At 49.5% G+C, this 20,530-nt stretch overlaps 2 protein-coding genes and 1 long non-coding RNA gene across 6 annotated transcripts in view; all 3 read left to right on the forward strand.

Annotated features, from left to right (window-relative positions):
• Positions 1–35: 35 nt before the first annotated feature.
• Positions 36–8,913, forward strand: LOC138683867 (hydroxysteroid dehydrogenase-like protein 2). 3 transcript variants are annotated; one of them, XR_011323344.1, is made up of 4 exons: positions 36–511; positions 659–4,124; positions 4,884–5,012; positions 5,472–5,774. XR_011323344.1 is itself a non-coding variant. In XM_069777039.1 (3 exons), the coding sequence occupies exons 1-3, from the start codon at positions 4,070–4,072 to the stop codon at positions 5,585–5,587; spliced, it is 300 nt and encodes a 99-aa protein (XP_069633140.1). In that variant the 5' UTR covers positions 3,896–4,069; the 3' UTR covers positions 5,588–5,701. The 3 variants fall into 3 exon arrangements, 1 of the variants encoding a protein (XP_069633140.1); XM_069777039.1 differs by lacking the exon at positions 36–511 and having other exon boundaries at positions 3,896–4,124; positions 5,472–5,701; XR_011323345.1 differs by lacking the exons at positions 36–511; positions 5,472–5,774 and adding an exon at positions 7,366–8,913 and having other exon boundaries at positions 3,898–4,124.
• Positions 8,914–11,531: 2,618 nt separating this feature from the next.
• Positions 11,532–14,367, forward strand: LOC138683868 (uncharacterized). Its single transcript, XR_011323346.1, has 2 exons — positions 11,532–12,755; positions 13,089–14,367. It is a non-coding gene; the product is annotated as an uncharacterized lncRNA (long non-coding RNA).
• Positions 14,368–18,441: 4,074 nt separating this feature from the next.
• The window catches only part of KIAA1958 (KIAA1958 ortholog), a 67,824-nt gene continuing 65,735 nt past the window's right edge, over positions 18,442–20,530 (forward strand). For both annotated transcript variants that reach the window (XR_011323282.1, XM_069776599.1), the window contains exon 1: positions 18,442–18,545. The gene's annotated coding sequence lies outside the window, so the exon portion shown is untranslated. The remainder of the gene's footprint in view (positions 18,546–20,530) is intronic.

Consider the following 20,530-nt stretch of genomic DNA (forward strand, 5'->3'; position numbering starts at 1 on the left):
GGCGCGGGGGCGGCCGGCGCCGGGGTGGGGGGCCGGCGAGGCGGGGGCCGAGCCGCGGCCCTCGGGGAAAGGCGAGCCGCGGGCGGAGGTCCCGTGGGTTGAGGCGGGGATGGCCGGGGAGGAGGCGGCCCGGCTGCGTGAGGGAGGCTGCGAGGAGAGCCGGGTAGGCTGGTCGGGGGACATAAGCCAACCCCAGAGTAGATGACGGCCTACACGGAATGAAAAGAGTGCACTCGAGCGGTTTGCGACAGGCTTTCGTTCTCTGCTGGGTGGGCGAAGTTTCGCTTTGACCTGAACTCGGTTCTGGTCCCGCTCAAATCACGGCAGCCGTTGCCTCCACCTCGCCTTCTGCCTCCCCAGTTCACCAGAATGCCCGCGGCCCGATCGCCTGCCTTCTGCTCGCCCAGCCGTACCCGTCCCCTCCTTCACCTCCCCGCCTCGTGCCCCTCTTACCTCACGGGAACCGTGAGGTCGGCCCTCGCCTCCGAATCCTGCACGGCCGCGGCCGCACGTAACTCTTCCCACGTCGTCTCCTGCTCCCTCTGTTGCCTGATGGCGGCTCTGACCTCCTCCTGCCCTGCGCGTGCTGCCCGCCCGTTGCTGCGGTTGGCAGATCTTCCGCCAGCTTCCCCCTTCGGCTTGTTTCTCCCCCCTTCAGCTTTCGTGCAGAGATCCTGCGCGACACCCTGAGAGGGGCTCGGGCTTCGCAGGGAGCTGGTGCCGGAAGGGGAAGCCACCCGGTGGGTCTGAACCCGCTGTGAGGATTGAGGCGGACCGTTCTGCCGGCGTAAACAGAAGTCACGTTAAGCCACAAGCAGATGCGCTGGTCCTTGCCTGTTGACGTAATGGTAGTTGTTGTTCCGCTGTCACTGCGGTTCCCGCTGTCACAGGGCTGCAGACTCCTGCGGGAGCCACGCACGACCAAGCCGAAGGGGCCAAGGGCTGCCTGAATACTTTGCAACTGGACCGTCTCTCATGCCGCTTGCTTTCCCAGGGTTGGCATCCTGCGCGGATGGAAGCAAAGCCTCTTTGCTGAGAAGACCTTCTTCCGGCACGACTCTCCTTCAGCCTGTCTCCGGCACTCGGCCCAAGTAAGGAGGAACACGGGCCGGACTGTGACAGCTCCGTGCCGGGATCGTCAGCCTCGTGCCTGCAACGAGCTCCGTGTGAGCGAGCCGTCGTGCCTGTGTGGAGAGCTGCTGGTTTCAGCCGTGCCCAGAGGTACCTGCAGGAGAAGCCCTAGGCATCGCGCTCGGCCTTCTTGCCCTCAAGTGTTGTTTTCTCTCCGGTAGTTAGTAGGGGGAATGGAGCGATGGGGCTTTTTTCTGCACCGGGAGGGTGAGCTGACCTCCCGGGGGGTTTTTTGGCGTGAGAAGCAGAGAACGTTGGAAAAGGCGCCACGGAAGCTGGAAGACTCGCTCGTGCGTTGGCTGCCTGCAGTTTTGCTGGTGCCTGCGCGTTAGCCCCACGCAGCTCACCCCCCTCACTCCAGGTGATGAGCCGCAGGGGAGCACGGGTTTACCCCGGGCTGAGCCCCCCTGCGTCTGCGCCTGGGGTCCTGCGGAGGGGCAGGCACCCCCCAAATCTGCCCTTCCCTCCGACGGTGCAGCATGCAGCCTGGAGCAGAGCTAGCCCGTGACTGCCACAGCGGCTCACAGAAGAACGTAGTACACCCTTCTCTTCCAAAAACTGCGTCCTCAGCTTTGCGGGGTCAGGCGTTTTGCCCGTCAGCCTTTTGATTTAGGCAGCCGCTGCCGTGGCATTGCAGCAACACCTCCCTGGCTGCCGCTGCTCCCCCTGCCATTGTGGACCGCTGTCTCTGCTTCTGCCCTGCTCTGGTTCTGCCCTTCCAGCCTCCTGTGTATTTGAGTGTCACTTGGCATTTTACCATCACTCAAGTCTTAAGCACTGTTTTTAATGAATATATTTTAAAATTGATATAGAAATAGGTAGAAAAATCTAGTTTTTCAGGTGGAAAGTAAGGCAAGCAGAAGAAAAACGCTTATCCAAGATCACCTAGCATGCCAGCGCCATAGATCAGTGATATGCCTACCCCGTGGCCTGGATTGGTATCATTTCCTCCATCTGTTCCCTGTTAAAAACTGTGCACCCTAATGCACAGTGCTGTTATTTCAAGATATTAAGATGAGAATTTTTATGAGTAGAATCATTATATTTAAAATATTCCCCTTAAACACACTACTATTTGATTGGAATATTAAATAACATTTGGATACGTAACAAAGGCTAAGAACATTTCTGGGTACACTGTTACTAGAAGCAGTTCCTGAATTTGGCTCAAACTTTAAGAATTTGTTATAATGAGGGTGGAGGAAAAGTGTGTGGTGGGGGGTTGAGGTGGGTTGTTCAAAGTGTGTGTTTGTTTTTATTTCTTAATAACAAAATAATTACATATTTATATCAGTTCCTAATAAATTAAATTTATTGAAATTCCCCAACTCAAAACTACTTTTTTTGTCGCTCAGAACAATGTATATATTACTACACACCAGCTAATGACATGGTTTCTCATCTTCAAATGCTTTTCATTGCAATTTAAAAAGGCTTCTAGTTTTGACGGTAGCAGTGAAGACAGAAAGATGTGGTATGGAAAGCATTGTGTGCCCAAGTTGATCATTTCTGGTGATAATGAATGCGCTCTGGATTTCAAGATGGTTGGGGGTTTTTTTCTCCCAAGAATTTGGACTCCATTCAAGCTATTTGGCAAACCCCTTTGCCCATTTAGAGGGTAAGATTTATGGAAGTGGCTGTGGAGCCGCTCTGCTTATAGCTAGGGAAAGAATGTTACCTCTTGCAGGACTTGGAAACTTTCATGGTTTATAATCAGTGCCTTATTTTCAAGAATCCTTCTTTATACTGAATGTAATAGGCAAAAATTGCTGGAAAAAGAAATTAAATGGCAAACAGAACATTTTGCAGGAGTGTCATATGATCTGTCTTGATAAATTTATACAAAAAACAGTCTCTGTTGCTTTGTACATGAAACTTGCGTGATTTACAGTCTCTGAGACAAAATGCAGAAATCTTTTCTTAGAAAAGCATCGTTTTTGCTTTTTCAGAATTGTAGTGTGTCAAGTTGGAGGGCAACTAATAACGCTGAACAAGTTTTGCAGGAGCGCCAAAATAGGGATAAGAGAAAGGCAGAGGAGGCAAAGTTTGAACAGAGTCCCTTTCCCTTGGAAATACTGTTTGAGCGATCGCACGAGGACTGTTCTGCAGGGACAGATGGTGTTAGTTCCCTGGGCCTCCCAATGCTGGTTATTTAGTAGGGGCTCACGGGATACTCCTAACAATTTTTTGATACTTAAGCCACCTAAGAGACTTTCTACAACATTTTTAGAGGGTGTTCAACTTGATCAGCCTTGTAAAAATTGCCAGTGCTGTCCTTTATTGTTAACTGTACGTGTTGACTGCAGTATAGTAAAATGCTGATTAAAGCAGTGAATTGATTTACAGCTTAGAAGCCTTTGCAGAAGAATTAGTGAAAACATTCATGTTCTTAGCAAGATAGACAAGACAGAAGTATTTTGAGGTGAAAGAGTTATTTATTAAAGACACTGTTGGTTTGGTTTTTTTGTGAGTGCTGTCAGGAGTGTATGGATTGCATTAGAAAACAACGTGCTGTGTAAGCCTTGGTAATTAACTGTGAACAATCAGAATTAGAATTTTTTTTTGATGTATTAGGAAGTGAAATATATTGCAGAATTACCTTTAGTGCTCTACACCTGTTCAGATTCCCAGGTGCAAACCCCATCCTTTATCAGCATTAATACTGAAATGGAAAAATACTCCTTTTCCCTACTGGGAAGTTTAAATCTTTTCAAACGGAATTCTCTAGGCATGTTTCTATATGCAGTTTTAAAGTGTTTTGCATTTGAAAGAGAAAAACAATCTCTTTCTTGTAGGTGCTTCCCAAGCATTCAAAGAAGAGAGGAAATTAAGCGGATCCCAGCGTGAAGGACCAGATGGAGCTACGGTGAACACAGAACCTGCTCCAGCCAAGCCGTTGAGTCCTGTTGCAGAAACATTCAGAGTTATTCAGGGGGCAATGAGCGAAGAGTATGTGAGAAGCACTCAGGGTGTCTTTCAGTTTGAATTATCTGGTAAGACCATCGCTTGTAAAACCTTCCTGTGCTCATGCTCCTAGCAGAAGGCGCATGGTGTTTTCAGGCAGAAACACTCACCTTTTCAAGCTGATGCAGGAACAGACCCCCTTTCCTTTCATTCTGTCCCCTGTGATGCTCCCTTCGTTCTGTCCCCTGTGATGCTTCCTTCGTTCTGTCCCCTGTGATGCTCCCGGTTCTCTCCCCTGTGATGCTCCCGTCGTTCTCTCCCCTGTGATGCTCCCGTCGTTCTCTCCCCTGTGATGCTCCCTTCGTTCTGTCCCCTGTGATGCTCCCTTCGTTCTGTCCCCTGTGATGCTCCCGTCGTTCTCTCCCCTGTGATGCTCCTTCTCAGGACCAGCTTCAGCACACGCGGGAAGCTGCTGCCGCTGCCGGCACAGGCAGGCAGGCTTTGTCGCGGTGCTGGCCCTGCGGCACAGGGTTAGCGTGGCGATAGACAGGGGGGCTCGCAGGGTCATGTTGAGAGCGCCGGCTGCCACCAGCTCTGTCAGCAAAGTGCTGCCGTCGGGCGCTTCTGCCCGTGTCCCCGATCCGTGGTGCCGCGGGGCGTCTGCCAGAGGCTGGCTTTGCGTGCACGCAGGACGTGGGGCAAGTGGTAACTTCTTGCAGAGCCCCGCCAGCGTACGTACGATGGAGTAACTGCTCCAAAGGGACACGGCGGCGTCCGTCTGGCAGGGAGGAGTAGGGAGGGCACAGCACTCTTTGCTGCCTTGTCACCTCTCCCCACTGTCTGTTCAGGTGATGACGGAGGCACTTGGTACATTGACCTGAAAACCAAGGGCGGCAGCGCCGGTTTCGGAAAGCCTCCTGTGACGGCCGATGTGGTTATGAGCATGTCGAGTGCTGACTTTGTGAAAATGTTCACAGGTGAGTGACAAAGGCATTTGCCAGGGCGGACGCAGGTGCCGGCGCCCAGAAAACCTTCTGCTGATGGGCGAATGGACAGCCTCCTCGCTTTGTGGTCCTGGGAGGGAGGAGTTTTCGGCTTTCCGCGGCGCAAGTGAAGGTGTAGGATAGAACTCCTTGGATTTCTCTGAGCTCTGCTGTTCTGTGAGCAGCAAGAGCACAAAAGCTTGTACCGCTTTTGTTAACCAGGTACTGAAATTGTAGCCACGAGTGTAGCTTCAGAAAGAATCCAGTCGATCTGTTGGACTTGCGGTTCTGCACATCTCTAATGTGTGTCTCCTAAATGGGCACTGCTTTTAACAGCAGAGCTCGGTAGCGATATAGCTGCTAGGTCTCGCTGTAGTAGCATTACATTTTCCTGTGCACGGGCTGTCTCCAGTTCCTTTTTCTTTTTCTGATGGTTCTGTGTCTTCTTTTTAGGTAAACTAAAGCCAACCCCGGCCTTCATGTCAGGAAAATTAAGTGTTAAAGGTGACACAGTCCTGGTAGCAATGAGTCTGGGAAAGATGCTGCCACAGTTCGTTTTTGAACACTAGTGGAATAGTGGCCTTTCATATATAACTATAATGCTCTTTTAATACACCAGTCCTCAATTTTTCTTTGATGCAGTATAAGTATCAATAAAATTTGTAATTGTTAGATTGCAGTGCCCAACCACGAACACGCTTTTCCTTAAAACTTGCTATAACGATTAAAACAAAAATTACGTCCCAAAATTCTGATGTTTCAAGGATAGTTTTTTTCATTTTCACTTTTTCCTCTGATTGCAAACTGTCCTCTGTTACTGTGAGATGTAGACCTAATAGGACTTTATTTTTTAGAATGTTATCTTGTCTTTGAATTAGCTGTTGTCTAATGAGATGTGAGTTGTGATCCCAGGATTAGGGGATGCACAACATGTGTCCAGTGTACTGTAAGAGTTGAACTCAGCACTAACTTTTCCTCTGACTGGAAGACAAATAGCACTTTTCTCTCCTGTACTGGTTTCACAAAACTTGTAGGAACTGACCATCTCTATCAGATGTTATTAAAAAAGGGTGATGATCCCAAGCTATTGGAAAACACAATGTATGTGCTTGTGTGCAAAGTATGGTCACATAAATTTTCTTTGGGGAATCACCTCAAAATACAAAACATCTTTTGAAACCTACAGATACTAGAAAGTGTTTTGCCAGTGAGCATACATATTGATAGTACATTTCCAAACACTGTCCTGTAACACCGTAAGAACTGAAGCAGATCAAAGAACTCAGGTATTGGGAGCAAGGTTGTTTAATTTCACACCTATTTCACCATCAACACCATGCCTTTCCAGTTTTCCCTTCTGTGCAACTTTTCTGCCAAAGCTTTTTGGTTTTCAGTATTGCAGGGGTGGAGGGGAAAGGTGTGCAGCATCCAATTCAATATTAACTATGTCCTGGTACCTGAGGGAAGAATGTGCTTATTTGCTTCCCTGCTTGCGTCTATAGTTAATGGTGTGTGTGTTTCTTGTGCAGTCAGTAATACCGCTCTTGCACAAAATGGTTGGTAGTTGTGAATGTCATTTGGTGATGTACTGTGATGCCTGTGTAATCCTAGAGAAAGGTGTCATCTTTAGAAGAGAAGTGCTTTTGTTGGAGATGGATCCAAGGCAGCACAACGTGGCTGTGTTTCTTCTCTCTCCAGCACATCAGTAGTGTTGTTTGCATGATGGAAGAGTGAGAGCTTACCATGCTGCTCTGGGGAATACTGACTGCTACTGGCAGCCAGATCAGGGCTGTGCCTGACCACTGATGCCATTCTGTAATTAATTGCTTAGGCCAGGGAGAGGAGGGCAGGAACTACCACATCCCGCACTTTGATTAGTATAAGTGGTTACGGATTCACGCCCAACAGGACAAGCAATTCATTAGCAAGAAAAACAGAATACTTGGACCTCTGGTTTTCAATTAAGTGTATTTACACTGTGCTACTTGACCCAAGATAAGTGTGCATTCTGGAGGCAGCATCATGAGTGTGTGGGTAGGTATCCCACTGCCTTCGCCTCTGAGTCCTTAGGATAAGTGGGGTGGTGGCTGTGCCATGGGATGGGTGCTGTGGGACCAGCTGATGCTGAGTGTTAGGGATATTTGATCCTTGCATTACGAACATTTATATTATGCCATTCCTGGGGCTTCCGCTGTAAACAAAAATAGCTGAAAAAGAGTCTGCTGTGCACTGTTAGGACAAAAGCTACAATGGGTGCTGTAATGGAGGAATTACTGCTGGTATTTGCATTCTGCAGAGGATTTTTCCATGAGGGCAGAAATGTGTTTCTTTTTAATCTGTTGCTCAGTTCACAGCTTTTGAGGCCCATAAAAATGAAGTGACTAAACAAACTGGCTGTTCTGCTACTGTGAGTAACTGGAGAGAAAGCTACAGGTTCTTTGGGTGACAGCTCCGGCTGATAATGGAGGAAAGTGCTCTAAGACCCATGTGCAACACAGACACTATCTGCATGCTGCTGACAGTAATGAACAGGACTGATGGCTCGCCGCACTGCGAAGGAAATGCAAGCTCATGCCTCATGTGCCCAAGGGCTCTGTTTCGAAGTCTCCTCTCCCGCCTCTGCAGTACGGTTTCAGCTCCCGCGCTTGTGGGTTCTTCCCCATTTTGAGTGGAGCTGGGAAGGATCCAGCGGCCCGGTGCCAGCAGAGGGAGCAGTCAGCACACGGGAGCGCAGACACCCGGGGACGGCTGCACCCGCAGCCCCCGGGCACCGCGAAATGCTGTGGTGCTGCCAGGCTTGCACCAGGCTTGCTAAAGGCAAGACTTGCTAACGCGCACCAGTACCTTCTTCTGTTCTTACTAGGGTTCAAGACTGGGAAAGGATGGGATAAGCAGGTTTGCGGCAACAGCAAAACCTGTATCTGTGCCTTGCAGCCTCTCGCCTCCCTTCCCTCGCCTCCGCTACAACGTCCCATCTCCAGAGCAGGAGTGAGGGTGTACTTCTTGGTGACAGAGCACCAGGACTTGTCATACTCATTTGTCCCACCAAAATAATTAGTGAGAGTGTAATGCTTTGTTGTCAGGGAGAGACTTGGTTTGGAAGAACGCTAGCCTGAATGGTTAAAACTTCGACAAAAATCAAACCCACCAAATTGCTGTCCTTAAAATGGAGTGTTGGTTGATCTTAGTGCTGTGCAGCATTCTATCCTAGAATAAGATGTTGTTTTATATAGCAAAGTTAAGCAATAACTAAATGTAACTAACTCAAGCAATAATACACAGAGCCAGTATTTTTTACTGGGGTGTAGCTGTCTCTCTGTAGCTCTGCTTCCCACCACTCCCACTGGGGACTGACGCTGAAAGAAGAGGAGGGGATCTTGCCAGCTGTATGGGAACAGTATCATCGCACCTTTTGAGACAGGTTTACCTGCACAGAGTTTTATCACAGAGTGGGGTCCACACATCAACTTGAACTTAACCATAGCAGAAAAAGAATGGAAAGAGAAGGAAAGGGGAAACTGCCCAGTGGCCAGCCAAGAAGCAAAGCAATAGAGACCCCAGAAGAGTGTCCTTTCCAGTGTCAGCAAGCAGTGAGGATGAGGAAAATGACTATAACTCTTCTGGTCAGGCTTTTTCCTCTGCTAACTCTGTGCTTGGCATTAGGACCCAGCCAAGGTCCCTCTTGGTTGTTCCTGTATATGATGCTGCCAGTGCTGACAGGATAACATTTAATCAGTTGCAGGTGGTGCATGCCAGTCACTCCACTTTGTGCATGTTTATGGCTGGTAATGCTTGCGGGATATTTACATGACTGTCATCTACTTTTCTATTTGCTAACTCTTGGTTTTCCCCTAATGTAAACTGAAGTTACAAAACAGGCAGGAAACGCGGGGGGGGGGGGGGGAAAGGGGGATTCTCAGACTGTTAGCAATTGCTTTCCATGAAAACCTATTACAATACTGAGATTTGCAGGTGGAAGGCCATGAGAATAACAGCACAAAGGCATCAGCACAGGAAGGAGAAGGGAAAAAGACTGACACAGCAGCTCAGGTAGAAGGTTGCAGAGCTGCAAGTGAAAGGCTGGCCACAGAACTGCACACAGAAGGCCCTTGGCTTTGCAAAGGTGAAGGCATTTGTGCACACGTACATGCAGCAGTTGACGTGTCTGGCATTTGCTGTTCAGTGCTAAAAGAGGGTTTATACAATTAAATTGTGATCACAAGATTGGACTCAGAGGCCTACACTTTAGAATTTCACAACCAAGGAGGCAGGAAAGTGCACACAGTTTCTGCATGGCGTGGCTAAGCTCAAGCTCTGTGGTTAAGCTGAGTCTCTATGCAAGAAAGAAGAAGTGGGTTCTGTTACATTTCTTAAATGTGAACTGTAATTTTAAGCTTGTTTCCCTGTTCTTACTTTCCCCCATTGATAGGAACCACATGGCATGAGCATCAACTCTCAAAACATAACCTTTTCATCAATGGTTAAAGTTTTATCAGGGGGTGGGATAACTACCATATCATTATCTTCAGTCGTATTCTTTGTCCTAATGGTGTGTGAGTATGTGTGAGATATGGTACTGGGAGAATAAATAGCATAAAGCCAGTGTACAGAATTCTGGATTTTCTTCCTAGAAATATAATTCATACTCCATAAAAAATATTTTGTACAGAAGGATGTTGTCAGCTATTTCTTTATAAGCTTACTGTTTCTGCTAAAAATATTTAAATGTTATACAGGGGAATTTTGTGATCCAGACTTTACTGCAAAAGCAGAGTGCCCGAGGTCACACCTATTCACTGAAACTCAGGTCCCTCAAACTTCTAAGTTTATCAGGCCAAAAATGGAGGCAATAAAACAATAATGTGGTTGCAAAAAAAAAAAAAAAAAAAAGCTGGGAGGAAATAAACCCAGCTGGCTCACTTGGTTTTTTGCTTTGCCAGAGGAATAAATGCTCTGTGACGGTGACAGTTAAACATATCCTAAGTAAATAATGCCCCATCTTCATGTTTACCACCTTGGCTGCTGTTATTTTCTTTTCTTTGAAGAAAAGGAGAGCCCCCAAAGACATGACATATGAGACACTGTTGTCAGCCTGTTACAGGTGGGCAACTGCACCAAAGGCTGGAAACGGTCCCAGGATTTCTGTGGTGGAACCAAAAATCAACCCCCGCATCAGCCCAGCTTTGTCATTGCAAAGCTCTTCCTCACCCGCCACCTTTTTGTGGTTGCACTGTGAGCTCTGTAAGGCATCCTGTAAAAAAGCAGGTCTGCCCTCACAGACCAGTGTTAAGAGGGGAACAGAAATGGGCACACTGTGGGTCTGCTACAGCCTTCATATGTCGCTTGTAGAAAGCTACCCCTTTTCTGAACCCAGGAACTCACAGCTAGCAATGCAAGGGGTTGAAGAGCACGACCCAGGTATGTTTTAAAGCCACTCTCTGTGTTGTAAAGCACAGTAGGGAATAACTTGAGGCCATAGGCTGAAGACCAAAGTGTCATGGTATCTTAGACATAGAAACAGCCCATTGTCCTTATCCTACATACAGAAATTGCACACTGTATGTTCGTACTAACGTCAGCCGAATCTCCATCCTATAATTAGCACATACTTATACTGCCAAGTCCCCTGCTTTCTTTCAAGTGGGTTTCTTGTTGAGCTGTTATTACACATTCTTACCATACTCATTATTCAGGCCTTTGTTTAAATTGCTCTGCTTTACCTGTGTATTTCTGTCATGCAACAGCTGACACTTGCCTGCTGTTGCCACAGATACGTCCTGTTCCACCAAAACCCCAGGTGTCTTTACTATCATTATGGGTCTTCCCAAAGCAAATGGGAAGCTGCTATCAAGTTAAAGAGGAAATGGAGAACTCCAGTCCCGTCCTTTTCTGTCTCAACCCTTTCTCGCAGACAGCTGCTCTGGGGAAGCTGTACAACGTATGCACTTCATCAAAGCTTTCTCTGACTCTGGTTTTTATTTTCCAGGTTGGTCTTTTTTTTGCCTCTAAGACACTTATGTTATTCACCTAAAGCAGAAGTAATTTTCAATACAGAAAGAAGCTCATTCTTTAAATTTTGAAATCATTTTTGCAAGAGCTCTGTCTTCCAAGCAAACATTGAAGAAATCAGAAGCTTTTCTGTATTGCAGCAGTTCATATTCTGTCTGATTTACACACAGAGAGCACTGTTAAGCCCATTTGTCCTTCCACAAGAAAAAAGCAACTGAAACTGCTTCATTTGTGTAGTAGAAGCGTAATGAGCACTGAAAATGAGACTTCTTGAAATATCTGAAGCCATCTCAGACAAGAGGAGCCTGGAAAGGAAACTAAATTAAAATCCACAGGAATTTCATACAAAGCAGAGTTGTGTGGTGACAATTCTGAAAACGCGCAGACTGGATTCTCAAGGGTATATTTCAGGCCTCTGGTGAAGTAGCATAGGATTTTCAAAAGCACCTTGGGGGCTGATCTTCATATGCCCTTTTCTGTGTTACTACTAATTGTTAGCTGCGTTACTACTAATTGTTAGCTGCAGTCTGGTAACAAAACTAACAAAGGAAGGACCAGCAGGAAGTTAGTTCAGCTCCGATATGCTTGGGTGTGAATGTGAAGTAGCTTCGTGATGACCACGATGACAGGATTTGTCTGCAGTGTTTCCTTCAGCATCATGCACATGTGGAGGAAGGATGGCTGCCAAACATGACAGTTTGAGGTCTCGGCCAGGAGAAAACTAGCAGGTACCTCTGTCAGATGGTGCAAGAAGAAAATTTAGAGCTGACCCAAAGCCTGGGTGTTTTTCCTGGGCACTACCATCTCTCTGTAGGCTTTTGTAAGCTGTTATCTGTTTTGCATTTCATCAGTACACACTCTTATTCACTTTGATCTTAAATCTGACTTGAAGCTAGGCATTTTGCTTTTTTTTTTTTTTTTTTTTTTTAAGTTGACGGCTAACTGCAATGCTAACAAATCCAGTCACTGTGAGTTTGGTGGTCTTTAGTGCTGGTACTCATTCCCCTGTGCTCCTTCAGGATGTCCAAAGGAAAATGCAAGTGCCCACACATGTACCATAGGCTGGGTTGTGGATCTCCAAATGGAGTCTAGGAGGGGCAGAAGTCTTCTGTTAATCAGAGATTACTGGAAAAAGACAAAACCTTTGGAGTGCATTCTGATGGCTGAATCCCTGCTCTTCACATTGTCCCACGCTGCCTTCTACTTAGGAAACAAGCTCAGGACACTCCTTGCTGATCACCCTTTTTAATTCAGTCTGGTCTTTCCTACAGGACCAGAAAGACATCTACTTGAGCTCTTGCATAATTCTGCTCTGCCCTGGTCAGGCAGAGCAGTGTTTGCAACACCTAACCATAGCAATCTACTGCAGGCGGCTGGTGCAGAAGACCACTCTCCTCAAGCTTCCCTGTTCGAATCAGGCTCCTTGTGGGCTTGAGTCCCCTGTTACTGACCCAGAAGGGAGCATGCCTTCCTCTGTTGTGGATCCCTTTAGCTCTCTGTGGACTGGTTTCTGACCGGTGGAGCAGGGATGTAGGGTCAGCATTAAAGCAGCATTACAAGTGCTGAAGTACTGTTGAGCAGGGTGCAACCAGATGCTGTGGTGAAGGACTGGCAGAGCAGAAGGACCATGGTCTACCAAAGGTGAATTTGTCCTGAAATCATCTCCAGAGGTGACAGAAATCTTACAGCAACTTGCAGTGCCCCTACAAGTAATTTTTGGACTGGCTGGTAAGTGAAGGGTAAATTAACTGGCAGTGCTTTGATTTGAAATACCGTATTTAACTGCAGATGTTCCAGGAATATAGATATGATGCTTCACAGACTCTGCTTTTAAGAACTTTCCTTACATATAGGGAAGGTGTGTGGGGGTGAGGGCGAAGTTGCCTGGTTCCTCTTTGAGGATCACTCTTAAGCTAATGGGTCGTGTTGTGATGTTGCTTTGCCATGCTTGGTAAATGAACTGACCTTTCAAACATTAAATTTCCAATGTTTTCTATAGGAAACCTAAAAAAGACCCCAACAAACATCTTATTCACTGCTATATTCTGTTCTCTTTGTTAGCAGTTTTCCAAGGAACTTCCCAATAGCAGCATCCCTGTCCTGTCCCATGCTTTACTCCCTGAGAGTGCCAGACAGCCAGTGTCCGCAAAGGTGCTCTCAGCCCGCTTGATGGTTTTTATTCTGGTCCTGCCTGCACCCGTGTAGCTCTGTTACACTATTACTGAAAACACTGGGATAAAAAGCCCTCTGCACAGGCCATGAGAGAGGGACTCTGCCTTCTTACTCCCTCCCAGCGTCGTGGGGGAGTGTTGTAATACCCCCGCTCCGCTCGTCACACCGGTTGTCTGCAAGGCAGACCACTTGTCTTCCTGTGGTTGAGGAGGAAACTGCCACCCACCTTGCTGTCCTTGACTTCCAGTCCTCATGGCTGGGTGTCTGGAAGCTGTACCTGTCCTGCAGATCCACCTCTCGCTCTGCCCTTCCAGAGCATGGATGTCCCACCAGGGAGCCCACCCCCTGTCCAACCCATCACTACTGACTTGCAGGCGCCTGTCTCTCACCGAGCCCTTTCATCCAGAGAAGCGTGTGAGCAAAGGCTGAGCGGGTCTAACGCGTGTTTAGTCCTCCGAGAGGGGACTGCAGGAACGCTCCAGACTGACACACGGACATTTGGGGTGGGAAGCTGGCTCCCCGGCTTTTCCGTGCTTCTTTCTATCTTTGACTCGGCTGGAGGCAGTCCAGTGAAGATCCAGCTGCCTGCCTGCATGCTGGAAGGCTGCCTGAAACAGGCTCCCCTCACAGTGGTACAGAGGAGGTGGTGTGGGACACCACCAGGTTCTGCCAGGCATTGCAGCTCTTCTGAGACCTTCTGGGACCTCCCAGATACTACTCTTTCCATGCTTCAGCTGACTGATGGGGTCAAATCTTGCTTGGGTCACAGCAAATGCAGTCTAAAAGTGAAGACATTTCTTTTAACTCACACTGCTGTCTCAAGGGGCTGTCTTTTTCAGCAAGCTACTGGCTGTACAAGGAATTTTTCCTGACTCAAAAGTGGTTCTAGCTTAACTTCTTGCCCTGCAGGAGCTAGTTTGATTGGGCACACGTTCCTCTGAGGAACATACCTTTTAAAAACACAGCAGGGTATTCCTATTGTGATAAGACACCAGTTCGTGATCTGCATTTGGCTGATGCCAGCCATGATCAGCAGGCCTCGGAGGAGACATGCCAATGGGAACCATTGGTGAAGTGATGCAAAAGCCTGGTGTGGCAGTGGCCTGATCCTGCCCCTCTTCCTGTGATGCAGCCAGTCCTGATTAAAACCTATGTGTGGTCAAAAGCATCATGCTTGGTCTTTCTCGTCCTTTACTCTCATCCCAGCTGCTCTTCTGGTAGGTCCTTAGCATATGGCTGACCTTCTGCTAAAAACAGATGTATCTTCTGATTGCCCCTGTCTCCCTCCCAGCCTGCTCAGCACCTTCCCGAGCAGCTTCCCTCCTGCTGGGAGAGCTGGGGGATTTCACAGGGCTGCTGTTTCGCCTTTGTCTTTCAGCTGGCCAAGCTTCTGGCACAGGGTCAGGCTCATGACCGCTGGTGGGGGCTGATGGAAAGCGTATATGCCTGCTGGCACACCCTGCTCAACTGGGCAGGAGCGAGCAAGCATGGCCAGAGCGCAGATGGCAGGGGCGTGACTCATTCATTGCTTCCTTGCTGCCTGGGTCAAATGCAGGACAGAGTGGGACAGCAGAAACAAACCTCTCAGCATGACTCCCAGCTCACCTGCCAGTCCTGCACAAATGGGAAACAGGCCCTTGCCCACGCCACTGATGTGAGTTGGTATCCGTCTCTTCTCACAGAGGACCTCCCTGGGAAAAGCCAAGCTCCGCTACGTTACTGCTTGAAAGACATAGCGCTGGAGGGATGCTGGGGAAGCTGAGCGGGTTCATAACGAAGCCACGCGGTCACTCAGTGTCCATGTGCTGTCTGTGAGGTGGAGGCACCTCTGCTCTGATGTAGCTGTGACTCGCCGGGACTGCGGGACCTCTCTTCAAGAAGACAGGCAGGTGTTGCCAAACAGGAGGGCAGCGATTCCTTTCCCTCCTGTTTGGTAACTTGTACGTCCTATTTCACAGGCTACTGGCCCAGCCAGTCTTTCCCTGCAGAAGACTCAGTTCTTGTGGGATCTGGGATGCTTTTGCCTTTGCCCATTGTTTCTGGCCTACTGGTGGCATTGGTGTTAATGGGATGGCAGGTAATCTGGCAGGCTGCCCAGTGGCTCAGGAGGGGAGAGCATGAGTGTCCATTGTGCACCATGAGCAGTAGTTTTCCTGGCACTGGGGCCTGGAATGAGCAAATTCCTCCTTGTCACACAATCCAATAGGGCTGATAAATGGTCATAGCATAAATGGGTAAACAGAGTTAGTGAGTTGCCCGAGGTTATAGAAGAAAGTCTATGTTAGGTCTGGGTTGAGGATGTGATACACCTTTTTCCTCAGCCCACCGCATCAATGACAGGATCCTGCTGTCTCAGCCAAGCATGCAGACCATCTATGAAGAGATGCTTAGCACCTCTGGCAGGCATCCGTGCCAACAGTCAGAGCTCTGCCTCGATGTGTTTTATGCCAAGTGAGGAATAGGAGGAGAAACGCCACCTCACCATGGCGGTCCCTCAGCCGTGTAGCAACAGGGCAGTCTGTCCGTCCACCCACCCTGCAATGGCCAGCACAGTCCTGTCAAGTCAACACCAGCAGATCTCCTTCATGGAGAAAACCTTGCTTTCACAGGAACATGGGCACACACTGCTCGCTGCCCTTCCAGTGCAGTTACTAATACAGGAGCTAAAATGAGTCCATCTAAAATTGCAGTTCTTTGCTGAAGTGCTGGTGACATTACTAGGCTACCTGAGCGCTCTGGCAGCGCATATGATATGAATCAGAAAACTCTGATGCAATTACAGCCCTGTGTACAATGCTGTGATGATAATAGGGCACAATAAGCCAAGCAGCCACGTCAGAGGTTTGAGAAGTGTTTTCAAACCCTCTTTTTAGTTAATGAGTGCAGACACAGCACTGACCTGGGGCTGCTCCTAACAATGAAGAAGTGAAGGAGTAGAAGGAGGCGGGGGGAGAAGGTGGGGGGAGGGCAGGTTTGGAGGCTACTTTGTCCTGTTGCCACAGAAGAGCATGAAAGAAAAAGAGAAAGGCAAAGAAAAAATGCAAAGGAGTCGGCAGAAAGGAAGGAAGGGTCAGAAATGAGAATGAAGAAGCCATGTAAGTTAAGGCAGGTAACGGCTTTCAAACTGTGGCTTGCAGACTGCTTCCAAGTGCTCTGCAAAGTCAACTGCAAAAAGCAAGTTCATGTGCAATTCACCAGTTTACACAGAAGTTTTGGTCAGCAGAGTGAGCTCCTCCGCCACAGAAAGGACACAATCAACAAGACTGAAGACCGTCAGTGAAGAGAAAGCCCTTTACATTGCCTGACTGCACATGACGTGCCTGGTTTTAAGGCCTCCAGAAATGCAGAGTATTTGTTAGAAGTCAGTTCTCCTCTTCAGAAATTCCTTATTGACATCATTTGTGAAAATGAACTATTTGATCTCGAAAAGAGAGCTCGGCAGCTCCACTTTGGAGGCAAAGAAAGCACCGGTTTGAACTGTACAATCCGTTCAGCCTCTGCCCAGGACATGTCTTTGGTGGCCCAAGAAGTGCTGTGGGGGCATATGCCTGAAGAGCAGCCCATCCCAGCCCCCGGGAGGCTGTGGACACAGCAGAGTCCGGGGAAGTGGTGGTCTTGTCCTCAGTGTTGCCAGTGCTTTGACTCCAGGTCCCCAAACTAAAAGTGAGAAGATGTGGGAGCAGGGTGTCATGTGTTTGATCATCACGGATGGAGGCAGACTCTCCTTTACTCCCTGCAGTAATTACGTCTTCCATTTAGGGTTCTCCGTCTTTAGGAGTCTAACACTGAACCCTTAATTTTAAAGTATTAAAGACCTCTGCTGAGTTGCAGTGACATGACAATGACGACGTACCGAAAATAACAAGAGCAGAAGGGATGGCAATCTTCCCCAGCCAGGGCTAACGCTGCTACCAAATTCCCCTGCTGCATCACAGGCAAACCTGGAAAGAGCATTGCTTTTGGCACAAATACACTTCCAGATTGCCTCCATTATACTCTTGCGTAAGCATTGTTGCCATCATAGCTAGCAGCATGTGTTAGCCCATTCAAGTTTTGCAAATGTTGGCATAAGGAAGATGAGGAAAGGAAACCTCTGGGGCATGAAGCAGCCGGCGCGGAAGGCTGATACTCTCCCAGCAGCAGCAGCAGCCAGGCCTGTCTCCTTCTGGAGTGATGCAACAAGGCAGGGAAAACCGCCCAACTGAGGAGGTGAGCAGAGTTTGCTTTGGCATGTGCCTTGCTTATTGTGGGAGAACCAACCAACACCCAGAGAAAAAGCTGCAAGCACACGGTGAGCCCTCCCCTGATTAACCGCAAAAAAATCCTGTGTGAGTAATGTTGCTGTTGAGGTCTGTAGCTGCAGACAAAACGAGAAAGTTGCAGTTTTTACAACAGGTAAATTGCAATTTTTTATTGCCATATCCACAGACCTATGAGGGGTGCACATATATGCGTGCGTACGTATATACCCCACACGAAATGAACGCAGGGTGCTGTACCTACGATCTCATGCAAGCAAGTGAAATTGACAGCAGATTGTGCCTCTCTGCATCCGCTCGGAACAACCGAGGAGCGGTGGTTTGGAGCAGCGGCCACTTCGAGTAACTCGGCCGGTGTCACGTCAACAGATCTCCGCGGGAATAACTCGAGTTACGTTATTTTCTGTCAGTGGAGCGTGCGTTCCTCGGTGTCAGCGAGACAGCCCCGGTCTCAGGTGCGTTTCTCTCCTCCTTCTTCCAGGCGAACCCCCCTGCCCGCGGCAAGGCGGACAGGCCGACCCTATTCGCCTGGACCCACGCAGAGGCGCGCGCCGATCACGCCCCCCCCCCCCCCCGTGTTTTTTTTTTCCTGCCTTGTGCCAAACGCGAAGGCGCTGCTGCCAGTGTCCCGTCCCGTGTGTGTGTCCCCCCCCGCCCCGGCCAGCCCTGCAGCCGCACTCCCCTCTCCGGTGTCAGTCCGGCCGCGCTCCCCCGCCCCGGCTGCGGGCCCAGCGCGGGGGGCGGCGGGGGGGGGGGGGGCCGGTGTGCGGGGCGGCGTGCGCGGGTGTGCCATTGCACACTTCCTGCGGTGAGTGTGACCAGGCGCCGGTTTCCGGTAGCTGACAGGAGCCGGAGGCCGTCGCTGCCTCCTCCGGCGCGGAGTGCCAGCGCGCAGGGCAGCGCACACGCACACGCACACACACACACGGGGGGGGGAGCGGGGGGGCGGAGGAGGAGGAGGAGGAGGGAGCAGAGCAGCACCCCCTCCCCAGCCCCCGAGCGATATCACAGTAATCCCCCCCCCATGCAATACAGGCGATATTGCACAGCCTCCCCGCCCCACGCTCCCGCGGACAGGCACCTGCAGGTACGTGACCCGCCCGGCTGCACCCTGTGTGTGCACGCGTGTGCAAGCGTGTGTGTGTGTGTGTGTGTGTGTGTGTGTGTGCGCGCATCCAGCGCTGCCCGCCGGGGGGGGCGGGCGATATTCCCCGTCTCTCTCTTTGTGCGCAGCGGAGGGCTCTCCGGGAAGGTTCGCCGGGCCGATACAGAGCCCCCCCCCGACCCCCCCCCCACCTTTCCGCGGGGCAGTGTGCAGTGGGAGGGGTAGGTGTGCACCCCCGTGCAACGGGGGGGGGCAGGAGTGGGGGTCGGGGTTTGGCACAACATAGAGACCGGGGTGACCCCCCCACCCCCCGTTGCATCCTCTTGCGAAAAGAAAAGCGACCCTTCCTGTACCGTGTGTACCCCCCCCCCCCGCAATGGGCTGAAATAGAGCTGGGAGGGGGCAGCCGGGGAGGGCTGTGGTTTGGGGACCCGGGGGTCTGGCAGCTGCACCGAGCGGGGGGCAGAGGGGCACTGCCTGGCCGTTGCTTTGCCCCCCACCCCACCGCCCGCCCTGAGAGGTTCAGCCCCCCCGCCCCCTCCCACAGGAGGGCAGGGGAAGGCCGGGGGTCCCTGTCGCCCCCAGCCCGAGCAGGCAGGGGGGTGCATGCTGGGAAAGGCAGCCCCTCGCAAACTTGGCTTGTCACGGAGACGAGGCAGGAGCAATAAGGGAAGCCAGAAAACTGTGAAACAAGCTTGGAAAAGATGGTTAAGTGCAAAGGAAAAGAGTGAAAACGGTGGAGAGATATATTGAGCCTTCCGCAATTTAATTCCGGCTGTCAGAAAGAGAGCCGCTTTCCAGCCAAAGGAATAACTATGACACATACGTTAAAACTCACCTTCCATCTACAGTGTTAACGGTTATAAATATCCCCTGAACACAGCTGGTTATTCAGTAGTACTAGATGTAGAGTAAAGCTGTTTCCGTTCGAGTGAATGAAGATCTGTTATAGAAACAAAACAATACACCGGGTAAAAATGAAGTCCTCGCATATGCCTGGCTATCAACATTTGAGTTGTTAATCCGTGAAGTTTGCTTTTGCCTGCCTTCTCCGCCATTCCCCCGCTATCCTTCTCAGAAATACAACCTCTGCAAGTAGTGCTGCAACACTAAAACTGCAATAGGTGCTAAAGCTTGACTGTGAACTGCCGGGGATGGTAATGTGTTTCCTTTTTTCTGTTGATTTGAAGAGAAATGGGACCAAGCTCTTAGCGTGCTTGTTAGCAGCAGTGACAATTTGCATAAATCCAATGATTACATCCCTTTGCTGCATTCTGGATGACAACTTTTCAGGTCAGGGACGAGGTTTGTTTTTCTTAACTTTTTTCTTCTTTAAACAGAGTAACCCCCAAAAGTCTTTTCAGGTGAGGAGTGGCCAGTTCCTGGTTCCCCCTCCACGGCTGTCTCTGTTCCCCTCCATGTAATTCAGAGCTCAGACCGACAGGACTGTACTCGTGTGGTACTGCAATTAACCTAATAACCCTAGCCTGCACCACACTGGGGCTGCACACCTGCCCCACAGCACATGTGCATCGGTTCATACTGCTTCCAACTGACTGGCGTTACCAGGAGCCGAGTAAAATTGCCTTGGGGGCCTGATCTGCCAGTTGTCTCAGGCTGATTTTTCAAACGTCATTTCAGGCTTGGCTAAACCTATTTTTGCTGGCTTCTAAAGCCACATAAAAGTCAAAAGTTGGAAGTCATGGGGTTCATGCACTCACCTGCCATCCTGTGCTGAGCCTGGCACACGACCTGGCTAAGCGATACCTGCAGCCCCTCTTCTCCCTCCGCCTCTGGCTTTCAGCAGAAAGCTGTTTTTCAACATTGTGCTCAAGTTCATCAGCTCTTTGAAGTGCTTTATAGGTAAACTAACAAGCCAATCTGATAGTTGAAAAACCTTGCATGCAAATAAATAATAAAGAGGTAAGAACTGGCAAAAAGATACTGTGTGAACTAAGTATTAACAG

Source organism: Haliaeetus albicilla, chromosome Z, assembly GCF_947461875.1.
Source record: "Haliaeetus albicilla chromosome Z, bHalAlb1.1, whole genome shotgun sequence".
Lineage (NCBI taxonomy): Eukaryota > Metazoa > Chordata > Aves > Accipitriformes > Accipitridae > Haliaeetus > Haliaeetus albicilla.

Bases quoted from the DNA above. Each gene is read 5' to 3' on its own strand.
- LOC138683867 (XM_069777039.1), top strand. From the start codon at position 4,070: ATGAGCGAAGAGTATGTGAGAAGCACTCAGGGTGTCTTTCAGTTTGAA. The intron at 4,125-4,883 runs GTAAGACCATCG...CTGTCTGTTCAG, and splicing joins CTTTCAGTTTGAATTATCTG to GTGATGACGGAGGCACTTGG. The intron at 5,013-5,471 runs GTGAGTGACAAA...TCTTCTTTTTAG, and splicing joins CTTTGTGAAAATGTTCACAG to GTAAACTAAAGCCAACCCCG.